General features: G+C 52.2%; 2 protein-coding genes across 2 annotated transcripts in view; one reads left to right on the top strand and one right to left on the bottom strand.

Annotated features, from left to right (window-relative positions):
- Positions 1–10103: 10103 nt before the first annotated feature.
- LOC105818641 (chromosome unknown open reading frame, human C9orf163) lies at positions 10104–10816 on the bottom strand. Its single transcript, XM_012654719.1, is given in 4 exon segments — positions 10104–10193; positions 10385–10402; positions 10405–10510; positions 10761–10816. Coding segments are annotated over 4 exon segments (270 nt in total).
- Positions 10817–10837: 21 nt separating this feature from the next.
- LOC105818642 (protein transport protein Sec16A-like) overlaps positions 10838–16209 on the top strand; it is a 17195-nt gene continuing 11823 nt past the window's right edge. The window contains exon 1 of the mRNA XM_012654720.1: positions 10838–10868. The gene's annotated coding sequence lies outside the window, so the exon portion shown is untranslated. The remainder of the gene's footprint in view (positions 10869–16209) is intronic.

The following is a 16209-nucleotide window of genomic DNA, read 5'->3' on the forward strand; positions in this document are numbered from 1 at the left end:
CGTGGAAACATCTGATCAGGGCAGCATGTGGCATGGTATAGAGAGTCTGGAAGTTTCCATGAGCCAAAGGGGGCAGACCAAGGCAACGCAGTGTGGTCGTACGGCCGTGCACCTGGGGGTCCAGGCCCAGGCAGAGCTGTCAGCCCAGCACAAGCGTGGGCCTCTCGGCCTGGCCCCCCTCCACCAGGGCAGGCCACTGGCTTCAAGCCAGAGTGACAGGGAGTCGGAGGTCCCCCTCTCAACTGCAGAGTGCCACCTGCCCAGGCCTGGCCTATCCAAGGACAAACGTGACCCCAAGACTTCCCCACCACACGCGGGTACTCCGTTTCTGCCAGGCACAGTGCTGGCGCCAAGACACGTGGGGACACACAGAGACTGCAGCATGGAGGGGCCACACTCGGGTTATGGTAGGTGGCCCGACTGGTCTTCAGAGGCGCTGGACTCAGCCTGGACCCTGCCCAGAGAACTCGCAGCACTGAAACCCCACCCCCGGGTCAGGCACACGCCCAGGAGAAGGGAAAGCGAGAACTCAAGCCCGTGCCTTCGCGTCCCTGCAGCAGCATCCGCAACAGCCAGAAGCAGGGGCCACCCGCGGCCGGGTCTGTGCACACCGCGACGGTGAATGTCAGGCAGCCAAACACCTGCGTGTGTCTCTGAGTGTTTCTGGACGAGCTCGATCTTGAAATCCAGAGACTGAGTGTGGGTGGCTCAGCCCATCCACTGAAGGCCCGAGTGAACCACAAGGCCAAGCACGGGAGAGCTCCTGCCTGCCTGCCTGCGTGGGGACACGGGCCCTTTCCTGCCTTTGGACTCGAACTGAAACATCGGCTCTCCTCGGGCCTCCAGACCGGGCCTCACACCGCCAGGTGCCCAGCTTGCGGCTGCAGGCCGTGGACGTGTCAGCCCCACGGCAGCGGGAGTCGGTGCCCGCAATCGTCTCTCGCTCCGCATCCGTCCGTCCCCCGTTTCTGCCCCTCTGCAGATTCCTGACCGACACACATGCGCGGGGTATTGTTCTGCCATCGAAACGGGCAGCCCTGACAAGCACCCCGGCAGGACAGACGCGGAACGTGCTCGGTGACAAAAGCCAGACGCGAAAGGCCGTGATGTGTGATTCCATTCGTAGGCCAAGTCCACGATAATCAAATCCGCAGGGACGGAGAGCAGATTGGTGGTTCCCTGGGCAGGGGAATGTGGAGTGACTGCTTAGCAGCTGTGGGGTTTTACTTGGAATGGTGGAATATTCCGGAACTAGGGAGGGGTGGTGGGTGCACAGCACCACAAATACACTAAATGCCACTGAATTGGACACTTTGAAGTGGTTAATTTTATGTTCTGTGAATCTCACCTCAATACATTATTCTTAAAATGAAAGAAAGAACTTCCAGCGGTGTTTGAACTTCCATGAAGTTCGTTCCCACAGATGCAGCAGGATGGGACTCGTGGGACGCCCTGGGTCTTCAGAATGTCTCTGCTCCCCGAAGTCAGTGGGGCCCCTGAGAGCCAGGAGGAAGCCTAGACAAGAGCGAGGGGTCTCTGGTGTTTATCCTGGGCGAGATGAAAACCGGGCCCTGCCCCGGTCCCAGCAAAACCATCCCAAGGACTAAACGCCAAACAGATGCAAACCGTCGGTGACGGCTACAGAGGCGCCGCTCCTTCCAGAAGCAGTGAGCGTCTGGCTGTACCCGCCACGGTGGGCACCTTGGCCCCAGGCACCCCCCCCACAGTGACCCAGGCCCCTGGTGGGGCGGGGGGCACAGCAGCCCAAAAGGAGGCCTAAGATGTGCCTGTTTGTGCCCTGGTCCCACACCTGCTCCAGCTCTAACTGGACGGAACAACCCGAGCCAGCTGCTCTGCCAGTCTCCCCTCGGAACAACTCCTCCCCGGCTACACGTGGACTCCCAGGGAGGACAGAGCCCTTCAAGCCCTTCCCCGGGAGCTAAATCAGCCAAGATGCCCCTGGCTTGAGGAATCTGTTTTGGGCTGAACTGTGTCCCCCCCAAATTCTTATGCTGAAGCCCTAATCCCCATGACCTCAGAATGTGACTGTATTTGGAGATGAGGCCTTTACAGAGGTCACTGGAGTAAAATGAGCTCATAAGGGTGGACCCTGATCCAACAGCACTGGTGTCCTCGCGAGAAGTGGAGAGTAGGATGCAGATGGGTGCAATGCAGGGCCACGTCACCACCGAGACGCGGGGAAGACAGCATCTGCAAGCCAAGGACAGAGGCCTCAGGAGGAGCCAACCCTGCTCACACTCTGATCTTGGAATTCCAGCCTCCAGGACCGAGAGAGAACCCATTTGTGTCGCTGAAGTCCCCAGTGCGTGGTGCTTCGTTGCAGCGGCTGAGCAAACTCACACAGGTCCAGGTTACCTCTCAGGTGCCCGATGCCTCTGCCAGGGCCACGACCCCAGCGGCACCAGCCAGCAGGTCCGGACATCGCTGCTGGCTCCCAGGCACTGTCGCAGCCCCGGGATCTGTCAGCTTGCAGCTTTCCATACTCAAGACACAGGGCGTCAACACAAGAGTTGCCCCCACCCTGCAGCTTCCTTCCTTCGTGACTGCTGGCGCGACTGGGGGAGGAAGAAAAGCTTCCTTTGATGCCTCAGGATGCTTAGAGCAGCTCTGTCCAACAGAAAGACAATCGAAGCCAAGCACGTAATTCTCAATATTTCAGTAGCCACGTCAAAGCGGTAAGCAAGATACGCGTGGAGCTTATTTTAATAACACATCTTAGTTAATCCGACGTACCAAAATGTGGGTAATTTCAACACGTAACCAATATAAATATTTTAATGAGATAGTTTACATCGTTTGGGGGTTTTTTGGAACATGTCTTTGAAATCCAGTGTGCATTTCACTCATAGCACACCTCGGTATTTTCGGCGGTCAGTGACCACACGAAGCTCATGGCTACCATGTTGGAGAGTGCAGGTGTAGACTTCAAAAGACTGTCATGGGGACCTCCAGGCACCTCCGTCCCTAGTGCAGGAAAACACAAGGCACATCATGGCGTGCGTCTGGCTCCGTGTTGTTGCCGAAGCAGAGAAGACACCCGCAGGGGCACAACACCAGAGCCCGCAGGTTCGGCCCTGGGCAGGGCTGCCTGGTGCAGGAGGGGAGGGTCGTAGCCCTTGGGCTGCTCAAAGGGCCAATCACGCACTGCTTCCTTCACCCACAAAGTCTCACTTCCAGGAACCGTCCGTGGAACTAGACTGTGCGCCCAGTGGTGGAGCTGATTCTCGTTCTATGTGGTTCCTTATCTTGCTATGGACCAATCGTGGCCCGGCCCAATCCACAAACCACCCGAGGAGCTCTGCAGGAGGGATGGGGCCGTCACACAGACCAAAGAGGGAGAGCTCCACATGTGGCTTCTCGGGGACTGCCCCCAACAGAGGTCCTTGGCAAAACAACAATATGTTACTGTGCAAAACTAATTTGAAATGAAACCTAAACAGTGTCATCCAGCTTGGTTGCTAGGTGACCGTATCCCAAAGAGTGACTGGTGGAGGTTCATGGGTTTGGGAAGCCCTGGGTCTGGGAGAAACAGGGTCTCCACTGCAGGACTTCTCGGGCCCTGAGGACTCGTGTGTAGCAGGGGTCTCTGCGGTGCGCGCAGGGTTTCCCAAAGGGACCTATTCTTGGTTTGCAGACAGGCACAGGGCGGGCGGAGCACATTCTGGGAGACGCCGTTCCCTGCGTCTGCACTGGAACGAGGGCTCGAGTGGTGCCGCACTAGCCCACCCTGATGTCATTCCTGATTTCTGTTGTTTTGTTTTCGCCTTCCACTTGGCAGCTGTTGGACTGGAGGTCCCGGCACATCAGTGTCCTTGCAGGCTGGGTGGGAACCTTTCCGGGCCCGCAGCTGCCCTTCGATGGGTGCTGTGACCACCACACACTTGCACGGAGCAGCGCAGGCCCCAGGGGGTTGCGAGTCTGCGCGCCTGAAGCTCTGCTCGTGCACGACAGGCGCCGTGTGCCAAGTGCCTCCGACGTGGATTTTCGGTGTTCTTTACACAACCTTGAACTTGTGGATTGTTCCTATTTCTTAAAAAAAAACCCCAACCTTAGAAAAGTGTGTAACCTTAAAGAACGCATTTATTCTCTACCAACTTGTTTTCCTATTGGGAAGAAAAAGGATTCTGACCTGGAGCGACATCCTTCCAGGCCACACCCGGCCACGCTGCTCACCAGAGGCGCCCGCGGTAAGATGAAACAGAATACCGACCCTCTGTGTTACAGAGCGACGTAGCGGTGGGGTTAAATCACAGAGCACAGAGCTTGAAAAAGAACCATTCTCTGCTATTCTAATACACTCAAACCCAGGAGCATTTACGGAGCACCTGCTGTCTTCAGTAAACCCTGCCACCCCCAGAAGTGCAGAGGTGGATAATCGCTGGAGGAGGGCTGCAGTCTGGGGGCGATGGGGAAGCCCACACCTTCCTCTGGTTGCAGTGGGGCCCGATCCTGACGGAGCCCTAGGGCTGCTGACGCAGATGCCCAGAGATGCCCTGGGCCGCCCAGCGCGACAGCTGAGGCAGCTCTCTGCCTCCCCCTAGTGGCAGCACCGCACGAGTGCCCCTTTGGCAATGCCTGGCCCAGGGCTGGGCAACTTGTGGCCTTACTGTGGCCTTCTAAGTCCGTAAGTGAGGCCTGAATCCAAATCTTACAGAACGAATCCTTTTATTTTTATTAATACATTTTCGTCTTTTATATTACTTTTAAAATGAATGTATTTAAAATACCAAAGAATAAAATAAGTTTCAACAAATAAGCCTTCCAGAGTGACCCGCACAACTGGAACATCAGTAAGCCATAAGAGCTAAATTGACTGCTGCTATGCTCATAATTTACTTCTAACTTCCCCCACCTGACTGGCGCCACTGCCGCACGAGGCTGGCTGGCGAGAGTTTGTGGGGGTCGAGAACGCCAGTCTGTTACCAGCTTTTGACAACGTGCACTGTGTTTCTGTTTGAAGTGGAGTTTGTGACTAGCTGCACAGCTCGACAGTATTTTTAATTCTGATGCTTAACAGCCCATCATGTCAAAGAAGACCAAGAGAACGTTGAAGGAAGAAAACAGATTTTTTAATGAGGATAGGGAATTGTAATATTATCTTGTTTCTGCTAAAGATGATTTGCTTGCTTTGTGATGCTGCAGTATCAACATTAAAGAAATTCAATGCTCATCAGCATTATAGCACTCATAAGGACCACAAATATTTTGAATTAGAGGGAAAGGCACAAAAGGTTGTTTGTAGAAATTAAAAGATGAAAAGCAAAAGCAAAGACAGTTCTTTCAGGCAGCAATAAGACCTGGAAATAATGCCACTGAAGCGACTTACGAAGTAGCTCACATACTCGGGGAAAAAGGGAAGCCATTCAGTGACGTAGGAACTGTGAAAGAATGCACTGTCCAAGTTGTAGGATGCTCAGACCCCAATAACGTTTCAAAGTACAAACAACTGCCACTTTCAAGGAGAACCATAACTGATCGGCAGCGTGAATTAGCCTTCAACTTAACAGAACTTCACGCAACACTTCATCTGGGTCACAACAAGATTTTCTTTGCTACGAAGAGTTAATTGGCTTTGGGCACTCTTGGGAACAGAAAACGAGGAATAGATACCTTCAACAACTTTCAAGATAAATGTCGTGAAGTTGGACTGAATTTGGTAAATTTAGTTAGTGTATGTATAAGCATACACTCATTGTATCTTGCATCAGCAAAATCTCTGTGCTAAAGCTACTATTTTAAATGACACTTTGCAACAAGTTATAAGTATTGTTAACTGTATTGGTGCAAGTGCAACACGGCATCATCGGTTTGTAACATGCTAAAGCTGAACAATGAGGTATTCAGTGTGGATTTGCTGTGTCATTCTAAAGTGTGTTGGCTATCGCAGGGACAGGTGTCAGCCAAAATTTTATCTCTGCAAGAACAGATAGTTAAATTTTATGAAAAACAGAATCAGCAATGTGAATTACTGAAAGAAGATTTTTATAGGAATGAAGCATTTCTGTGTGATAATGTCAAATCAAAACGACTTGAATACTTCTTTGCCAGGTAAAACTAAGTCTGTGTATGATATGTGGCTAAAAATCCAAGCATTTCAAAAAATGCTATCTTTTTCAAAATACTTCTTCTTCAAAAGGAAATTTCGGGTAAACATTTTCCCCAGTTAGCAAAGGTCATTGATGAGCAGGATGATATATGCGAATCATTTGAAGAATATGCAGCTGTTACAGACCTATTAATATTAATTGGAGAATACAATGAAAGGTTCACTGACTTTGAGAATCATGACATCACACCCAAATTAGCATTTCGGCCTCACCGAGTTGATATCTCCAAGGCCCCTAAAGAACTACAGATGGAATTGATTGAGCTCTCAGTAGATGGTATTTTAAAGTCCTTGTTTGATGCTGAGAAAGATCCAGTTGGAATATGGAAAAATGCAGTGGAATACCCACGCCTCCAGCAACATGCCTGAAAATGCTCTTGCTTTTCAGCCCTGACGGCTGCGAATCCGCATTCTCCTGCCTGAGCCAGAGCAAGACGCCCTTAAGGTCGCAGATGACTGACGCCCATCTAGAGGATCCAGTGAAACTGTGGACCTCCACGCTGCAACCACATATCGAAATGCTTTCCAACAAAAAGCAGACACGACACAGTCTCTAAAAGATTAGTTAACTTTAAAATTAACAGTTTTTATTTTTTGAAATTACTAAGTACATACTAGAGTTTTACAAAATAATGTGCATTTTTAAGTATATCTAATTAAAGTTTCTTGAATGCAGCCTTATTTGATTACAGCTAAATTAATGTGGCTTCCAACATGAAAAGGTTCCCCACCCCTGACCTGGAACCCTGGAGGCTTTAGGTGAGGCTCCAAGCTTCACAAGTACCTCACCTAAGGCTCACGGTCATCCCTTTCGACAGCGTTATTTTTTCCCCCACTTTTGGTGATGATGACAACTGTCAAAGCAGCATCTTTTTTAAAATTTATTTTTATTTTTTGTAGAGACAGGGTCTGTCTCACTATGTTGCCCAGGCTGGTCTCAAACTCCTGGCCTCAAGTGATCCTCCCACCTTGGCCTCCCAAAGCGCTGGGATTATAGGCATGAGCCACCATGCCTGGCCTCGACAGCATTGCCCTGCTCTGCAGGTAAGGAAGCTTAGGCTCAAATGGGTTAAGTGACTTTGCCAAGTTCACCCATTTGAGCCAGGGCCCTGTGACTCCCAGGTGCATGTCCTCATAACCACATGGGGGGTCGCCTCCCCTCAGAGGACTGGGAGGACCTGAAGAGCCTGTGTCATCCAGCCCTGTCATCTTTCAGACGGAGACACAGATGCTCAGGGAGAAGGAGCTTGTCAGGTCACCTTGTCAGGAGTTAATGCTGTGGCCAGCCTGGCACCAGATACTGGCGCTCTTCCCAGCTACACCTGGGGCCTCTTCGCTTCCCTATCCACTGTCCCCCCAGCCCTGTAACTTAAATCACCACTCAGTGTTTAGGGCTCTTGCCTTCCTGTTGTGCCTGTCCACCTGACTGACGTGTGTGAGCCCGTGCTGTGCCGGGGGCTGCAGGTGCAGCTGCAGTAAGAGAGCTGGGTCCCTGCCCTTGGGGGTCGCCCAGGGTTCAGCTCGACCCACCAGTCCAGTCCCAGAACACTTGTCTCTTGCCCAGGGCACACCAAGACCACCTCCCAGGCTCCTGGCTCTCCCTAGTGCCTAGCCAGAGACCTTCGGGAGGCCAAACTGATCGGGAGGTCATTCCTGGCTGAAAAACCTCCACAAGCTTCCCCTGCTTCCATGCAAATCCCTTAGCAGGGCCTATAGAAGCCATGCCACCCACGCCTGGCCCCTTGCCCTGCAGAAGCTTCACGTAGACTCCCCACTTCAGACAGAAGTGCTCTTGTTCCTCGTCCCTGCCCCTCCCCAGCAGCTGCTGCACTGCCCCACATGGCCTGCACCAGGCTGCCCCCCACCTGCACCAGGCCCACCTGCAGCTGTCCACTGACCATGTTCCCAGCAGCCAGCTCCTAGCAGTGCCTGCCATGTGGCAGGGGCTCAGCTAACGTCTGATGCAGTTTGGGGAAGGAAAACTCCCAGGGCTGGTCCAGGGCCGGTCCAGGGCCCCCACTGCTAAAGGGACACCAGGCAGTTCTTCCTGCAGCTCTGAGCATCTGTGGCAGAGTTGGTGTGAAATTGATATCTGTCTGGGGCTTTCCACTTTGTCTTCATCGTTTATTTATTATCTCATATGGTTAGTACTTGGCTCAATGACTCAAGAGAAATGTTTTCTGAGACCTACTATGTGCCAAGCACGTTTCAGGATGCTGGAGATGAAAGAGTGCAATGCTCATGCCAACCACAAGGCTGCGGGTAATGCCTGGCCTGGGTCTCCCCCTTGCCACCTCGTGAGGATGGTTCCAGGAAGTCCTCAGAGGAGGACCAGGACAGGGTGAGATTATCACCTCCTTTAACAAGCAAGGAAACAGAGGCTCAGAGAGCCCAGGTAGCTTGTCCAAGGCTGTACACCTGGGTGGTGGCCAAGCGTACAGCTGGACACAGGAATTAGCCAACCATTGCTGGAACTATCTTATCTGTGCACTGCTAGCCACGGTGGGCACGTAAAGGGAAATGCATCCCTGGTGCCAGGACCCCGCAGCCCAGTGCAGGGGAACATTTGCCAGGGTGGGGCTTCCTTTCAGTCCCATGTCAGCCCTGGGAAGGCCCAGACAGAGCAGACAGACGTGCTGTCTTGCTCCATGCCCCCAACAAGCACACACCGAGGCTCAGATATGAGTAAGAGCAGTGACGACACAGGCACCTGTCTGGGGCCCTCTGCTGTGTGCTTGGCACCCCTTCCCTTGTGACCTTGAGCACCTGGAGGCCAGTGGGTCTGGGGCTTCCTGCACACTGCCCACCATGTCCCAGAGGTGTCTCCGTCTCCTCACACTCCACCTGGCCACCCTCCAGCCAACCTGGGTGGCACACAGACATGGCCCCACACTGCAGGAGCCTGCTGAACGGATGTCGCAGAACAAGCTCTAAGGCACAGCTATCTCTGCCTCCTAACCTGCTTCCTCTGCAGCTTCAGCGTCCAGGCCTGAGAGGCTGTGCCAGGGGCTGAACACAGTGCCAGGCATGAAACAGGCCTGCCCCGCAAACCCCACAAACCACAACCACCACTTATGGCTGCTACTTTATGCCTCGTAGGAAGGAGGGGCAGAGGCTCATAGTGAAGGGCCATCCTGCCTTCATTGTGACTGCTGCCCCTCCCTCAAGAGGGGCAGGTTTTCTGGCACAGCCTCGATGTACACAAGCTCTGCGCCCTGTGTGCTCTGCACAATGTTCTACAGCAGTGGCCACAGAACTTTGCACCCGGTGTCGATTCTGGCCCACCTGGGGGGCTTCAGGGAGGTGATGATATTTGTTTCCAGCCTCCATGTGTGAGCTGGGGAGTGGGGGGATTGGGAGAATGGAGAGACCAGTGGATGCTGCAGGCAAAGAAAAGCTTAACCAGGAATGATGGCCATGGTGGCAGGGTACCTTCTAGGTGCAGGCCCTGCGTGTTCTGCAGCCAGAGTCACCCTATATCCCTGTTTGCCCCAGACAGTCCCAGTTCATGCCCCCTGTCCTGGCATACATACCAACAGCACCCCATTTCAGTCCCCAACTGTCCAGGTGCTCATCCTATCTCATCTGAGAGATGAGGACCTGATACTCAGAGAAGTTAAGGAAGCTGACAAAGAACACATAGCATCTAGGTGGCAGGCTGGGCCTTAAACTGGTGGGTCTATGGCCCAGAGGCTTGATGGGCTTGAGTGTAGGATGCAAGAACCCTCTACTCCATGCCAGGACAGACTGGCTGTCTCCACTCTTAGGATTAGGGAGGGGATAGGGGAAGAAAGGTAGCCCCAAGGCCCTTGCAGAGGATTTGCTGATTCACTGCTTTCCTTAAATTCACCTCTAGGAGTCAACACAATGCTGCCTTTTCAACATCCCTGCCCTAGGGGTCCTGCGCTGGGGTCCAGAGACCTTGCATTTTATTCCCAGGGCAAGGTGGGTTTCTGCAGCTTATGGTCTCTCCAAGTCAGAGGCCACCAGGGCAGGACCACATGGCTTCCCAGGACACCAGAGGAGCAAGCCCTGGGCTCCCAGGTCTTGGGCTCTCTGAATTCAACTTGAGAGCAAAAAAGAGCTAGCCCTGAGCCCAAGAGAGTCCGAGCTTTGCCTCTGCTCCTCCCACCCTTTCGGGAGGGTTTTTGGGACAAAGTGATTGCAGAGCACCTCAACCACCAGGGAAGTGGCTCAAGGGTAGTAGGGGCTGGTGTCACTGTTGTCTCTCCTAGGTGGCCCAAGGGTGAGCCCTACCACGTGTTCCCTAACTGTATGTTGAAACAGATTGGGAACCTGACTCCTGAAAAGCAAATGTTAGCTTAGCAGAGCAGCCCTGGTGCCACGTCAGCGGGGCTGAACTCTCCCGCATCGCCTGGGCATCTGCCATCGTGGCATACAAACCACACTCCCTCCTTCCCCAGAATCTCGGTCCCTCCGAGACCAGCGTGTCTCCCACCCCGGGTGGGCCTCAGCCGGCCCTGGGAGCTCAGCCTGGGGCCATGCAATGAATGGCGCGCCTGCCCGCTGAAAGGAGCTGAGGGCAGGCCGCTGCTCTCCCCAGTCCTTGCCAGGCAGGTGTGCAGGGGAGTGGGTGGGCCTAGTGGCCCGCATCCTCACCTGCCGAGCCTACCTTTCCAACTCCGAAGATGAGGATACAAACGACAGCACCCACCTCTTCCCTGACATCCCCCACGGCAGGGCTTAGAGGGTGCCTGGCCTGGGTGGCACCGGGGACCAGGTAAGGCGACGGGAGGGGCCAGTGGCTGACTCCACCAGCCTCGCCGGGTCTCTGGGGAGCTCGGAGGCCGCCCAAGCGCCGGGGCTCGCTCCACACTGATGTCCGCTCCACAGGGCTGGGAGAACCGGGCCCGTCTTGCCCTGTCCGGGAGCGCTCGGGCAGGGGTGGGCCGGCGCGGAGGACGCGACAAAGAGTGGACGGGCCGAGTCCCGGCGCGGCTCGTGGAGACCGGGCTGCGTGCGCGGTGAGGGCGGGCGCCGGCGGGCCGCGCTCCCTGCCAGGGCGGGGAAGCCCCGCGACGCTCCACAGGGGTCCGCTGAAGCTAAAAACCCGCTGCAAACGCCAGACCGGAGCCCGAAGCCGAAAGCCGTAACCAGGCAACCAGCGCGCGCCCGGCCGCGAGGCGCGCAGGCGCAGTCGGCCATCAGCGGCGCGGCGCATGCGTAATCGCTCTCCGCCCGCCGGCCTCCGAGGCCAACGGAAGAATGGGAGGAGCGCGCACGCGTCAGGGCCGCGCGCAGGTCTCGGCCCCGCCAAGTAGTCGTTCTCGCTGCGAGAGCCTGCTTGCATCAGTCCGTTAGACGGATTCTTGCCTTGGGGCCTTGGTTGAAGAATTTCGTGTCTTCTCACATCCTAAAACGAAAAAAGACTAGGAGAAAGAGCCAGCGCAACCAGGGCCACGGCCCGGGCGGCCTCAGCGCGCTCGGTCCGGGCAGGTGGGCGAGGGGCGGGGCCCAGGGCTGAGGCGGCGGACGGACGCTGGCGGGGGGCGGGACCAAGGGCTGAGGCGGTGGACAGATGCTGCGTGGGGGCGGGGCCAAGGGCGGCTGGTGGACGGATGCAGGCGAGGGGCGGGGCCAGGAGATGGGCGGGGCCAAGGGCTGAGGCGGTGGACTGACGCAGCAAGGGGCGGGGTCATAGGTGGGCGGGGGACAGGCGAGGGGCGGGGCAAATGGGGAGGGACCAAGGGATGAGGCGATGAAGGACGAACGCAGGCGAGGGGCGGGGCCAAGGGTCGAGCGGTGGAGGCCTGAAAGAGATCAGGGGTGGGCGGGGCGGAAGCGCCGAGGGGCGTGGCGCGCGCTGACGTCGCGGCCGGACACGTCGGCGGCACGGCGGCCGCGGAGACCGGAGCCGGATGTGCCAAGATGGCTGCGGCGGTTGCCGTGTCTGTGCTCGTCGCCATCGCCGGGTGGGCTTTCGCTCGCGGTTCCTGAGGAGCCGCCCCGGCCGCGCTGGTGAGGAGGCCAGCGCAGGCGGAGCGGGGCGGAGGGCGGCCGGCGGAGCGAGGCTGCGGAGGCCGGAGCGGGGCGGAGGGGAGGCAGCTGGGCCCAGCCCCGAACGGGCGGAGCGGCTCCGGGGACGCGGCCGGGGCCGAGGGAGGGGACAGACCCCCGGGCCGCCGAGTGCCCGCGGGGCCGGAGGCAGAGACCGGTCGCTGCGCGGGCAGCTGGGGGCGCGGTTCACCCTGAGAACTGACGTGGACCTAGCAAGTGTCCAAGTCCGAGCAGGCGCCCGCCGGGCTCGGCTCTGGTGACACTTGTCCTAGTAGTGGCTGCCTCTGTGGAGAGTTGTGTTGGAACGGCTGGACAGTCAGCCACTTCTCATGAGACCTGCAAATTTTTAAAATGAAGGAACGTGTGGGGAAATTCTCTGACAGTTAGTGTGTCCTTTACGTCGCAGGTTCTGAGGATGTCTTGTCCTCATTGGAAGACTTCCGTAGCAATGCTGGTGGCGAGATAAATTTACATTTGAACCCAGGAGCAGAGTTGTTATTTGTAATTGGATGTTGCAACGGAGGTCGAGCACCTGTGTTTCATGTCGAGGATTAGAGGAATGTGTGAACCAGCTCGCCCTATTGTGATGAAAGTGTTACAGTAGATCATTCAGGTACATCAAAGCCATTTAAAATCACTTTTTCTACTTCACTTAAAAGCATTTTTAAATGGCTTGTAGGTTTGCTGTGGATTGTTTATTAAGATTTTGTTTTAAATATGTATGATGCAGATGTTAACTAGAGAGACATTTCCCATCCCCAGATAGCGCAACAAGAAGCAAACGGAACCACAGACAATCGTTCCTAGAGTGATATTTTGCAAGTTTCCACACAGTGCAGCCTCCTTGCAGTTTTTTTCCCCCATCCCATTTCTTAGGGTGCCAGTACTGGTATCTTGAAAAGACAAGTTTGACTTGTGACTAATTTACTCTGAATAGTAGTTACTACAGTGAGTCTCAAAATTGTACTGAAAGTTTCCTTTGAGGTAAATTTTAGTATGATTTCTTTTTACTTCTGTAAACTTCTTTCATGAGTGTCAGAGTGTCTTTTTGGGTCTTTGTCATTTTTAGGAGCTTTTAGGCTCTTCGGTTGCTGCCACCTTCTTCAACATCTAAATGCATTTGATTCCAATTTTAACTTAGACGAGTTGGAGTCCGTGTGTTGTGTCAAGTGTCCCATAGTCTGAGAGGGGTGTCACTAGCCATCACCATGAGGGTAGACTTACAGGTGCTTCTTGATGCTTCTGTTGATTTACATTTTTACAGCTAGAGGGCAGTGGCATTGAGAAGAGAGGGGTGTGCCCGTGTGTTAAATTACCTCAGTTCTATAGCCCGAAAGTTATACTGAAAATGGTTTTGCTTAAGTACTCACATGGACACAAGGCAATTTAACTAAAAAACTAGGTTTATGAATAATGCATTTTCAAGATCAGCTGGTCTTTTTGAAACAGTGTGCCTTTAAAGAGTTAGATGACCCCGGGTTATAGAATGACTTTCTGTACAGAATAAAATTTCTGATAGCCACGAGATAGATGGTATACACTTGCATTGTTTTTCTGCTGGTTAGTAGAGAAAAAGATCAAAAAAATTATGTTCAAGTCACAAGATTGTTCCAAATGAAATTGGTGTATTGCAAAAAAGCTCTCAGTTGGAGAATATGGGGATTGGGGTTGCTCCTTTGTAGGTAAGTGATTGTTTGCTTATAAGACAGTTCTTAGTTACGAAGAGTTGACAAAATAATTTTAAGAAAGTTTCTGCAAGGAAAATATTTAAGTATAAACCTGTGAACTTTAGATTCTCCTGTAATTAGCTGTTGGGATTAAGGCATCCCAGAATCCCCTGTGAGTAGAATCTCATGAGATTATACCTGGAAGAGACCTTAGAAAAAAAACATCACATTGACTCTTTCATTTTATAGATGAAGAAACTAGTTGCGAAAGAGAGGCGGCTGCCCTGAGATACTTAGCTGGATGCCTAGTCTTGCTCTCACAGTGACACCTATTGAATAAATCCTCTAGGCTTGTGCTCGGTATTTAAAACAATAAGAAAAAACTGTTTAAGATGGTTAAGGGTCTTGTGCTGGAGCCTTCCAAGGAGGAAGTCCATGTCCTGCAAGGTGATTTAGAATGCTTGTTGCTCCTAGCAGAAGAGTTTCAGGAGGTGCAGGGAAGTCTGCATGTTCCGACCATAGGAAGTTGTGCCCATTGTGGCCCTGTAGGTGGTTGGACCGAAGGGAAGAGGATGCCAGCTCATGTAGGGGAGGCAGTGCTCTGCTTGTTGTACTTTGAGTCCGTATCAGTGGAGCTGTGAACATCCTTTGCTTTAAAGTGACAGCTTAGAACCAGACCAAGTCTCTGATGTTGTTCCTAATATATGTATATAGTCTGTTAAAGTCAAGTGGGTTTCAAGGTGCTTATCATTTGGAAAGGGTCTCCTATTGGCATAGGAAAGAATGTGTATGAACAGTAATAGTAGTGAGTTAATAGATTTAAAGGACTAGTTTTCACGTAGGGATAGGAACTTTATTTTGAATAGCTCTACTTAAAATACATTCATTAATGTTTTCTTTTATCTGACTATCAAAAAGATTTACAAGGACAGAAAAAATGCGGATGCCAAAATGTGTGGATTAAATTCCAGAGTCCTCTAAAGATTTCTCCCTTTGGTTTAATTTTCTCTTTGATTGGCTAAACTTAATCTGTTTGTTTATGAAGGTGGTGCTAGGAAGAAGTACAGATACAAAGAAAAGGACTTTATGAAGATAAAGCACTTGAATTTTTGCCTTAGAAGCCTGGGTTGACTATTCTAGTTTGTACTTACTGTGTTTTATTTAAAAACAAACAAGAACAACAAAAAAACTGTGATTTTTGCCCTTTTGTTTTCTTTCTTTTTAATTTTTTTAGAAATGGATCTCACCCTGTTGCCCAGCCTAAAGTGCAGTGGCACAATCATAGCTCACTGCATCCTTGAACTCCTGGGTTCTGTGATCCACCCGCATCAGCCTCCTTAGTAGCTGCGACTACAGGCGTGTGACATTAGGCCTGGCTAATTCATTTATTTTTACTTATATATTTGTTTTTGTAGAGATAAGGTCTCAATATGTTGCCCAGGCTGGTCTCAAACTCCTGGTCTCAAGTGATCCTCCTGCCTCAGCATCCCAAAGTGTTGAGATTACAGGCACGAACTGCTGCACCTGGCCCCCTTTTGTTTTCTGTGAGAGGTTTGTTGGCACTTTGCCTGCTGAAAATTTTTTAATCCAGTTAAAACATCAGTTTTAAAGCTGCTTTAAGTTTCCTTGGGGTTTTTGTTCCAGGCATAGTTACAACTCCAGTGGTAAGAGGTGACATTGTTTTGCTGTTAGTGCTTTCATACCTTAAACCAGGCACGGTACAAAAAAAAGAGAAATTTTACTTGGTGAGACAAAAGGCATTTAGATGAATATATTTATTTTTCAGCTTTTATAACTGTACTACATAATGCTCTTTCATTAAAGGATGTGGAAAAGGAAATTTTAAACTTTTGTATCCTTTTGAGATTTAAAATTAAGATGTATGAAAAAGTATGATATCCAGTTCTTTCTTAGTAAAGGAGTTGGCTCTTTCTGGATCTGGTGATGGTTTACAGAAAATGTGGAGGACCGAGGCTAATGTGTCAGACTACTAGCCAGATTCTGCCTCGTCCCTGCAATGTCATGGGTGTCTGCAGAGGTGGTGGTCGTTCCGAGCAGGGAGTCCCAGAGGAGGGAGCAACTGTCCACACGCACTCAGCCAGCTCCTGGCCAAACTGTCCAGTGCTCTCACTTCGTCCACTGCCTCCCAGAGCTCTTGGAACAGCTCCTCAAGGACAGATGCTCTCTGCTGGGGCAGAAATGTGAGAGACATGTATTCTTCAGGATTTAAATGACTTGAAATCAATTTCAGTCTTTCTCTTTTTCCTTAGTTTTTCTGATTGCAGCCAGGACTTTGGTTTTTTTTATTGTTGTTTTGTTTTTTTTAAGAGACAAGGTCTTACTGTGTTGCCCAGGCTGGAGTGCATTGTTGTGATCACAGCTCACTGCACCCTCAAA

Source organism: Propithecus coquereli, unplaced genomic scaffold (assembly GCF_000956105.1).
Source record: "Propithecus coquereli isolate 6110/MARCELLA unplaced genomic scaffold, Pcoq_1.0 Scaffold449, whole genome shotgun sequence".
Taxonomy (NCBI): domain Eukaryota; kingdom Metazoa; phylum Chordata; class Mammalia; order Primates; family Indriidae; genus Propithecus; species Propithecus coquereli.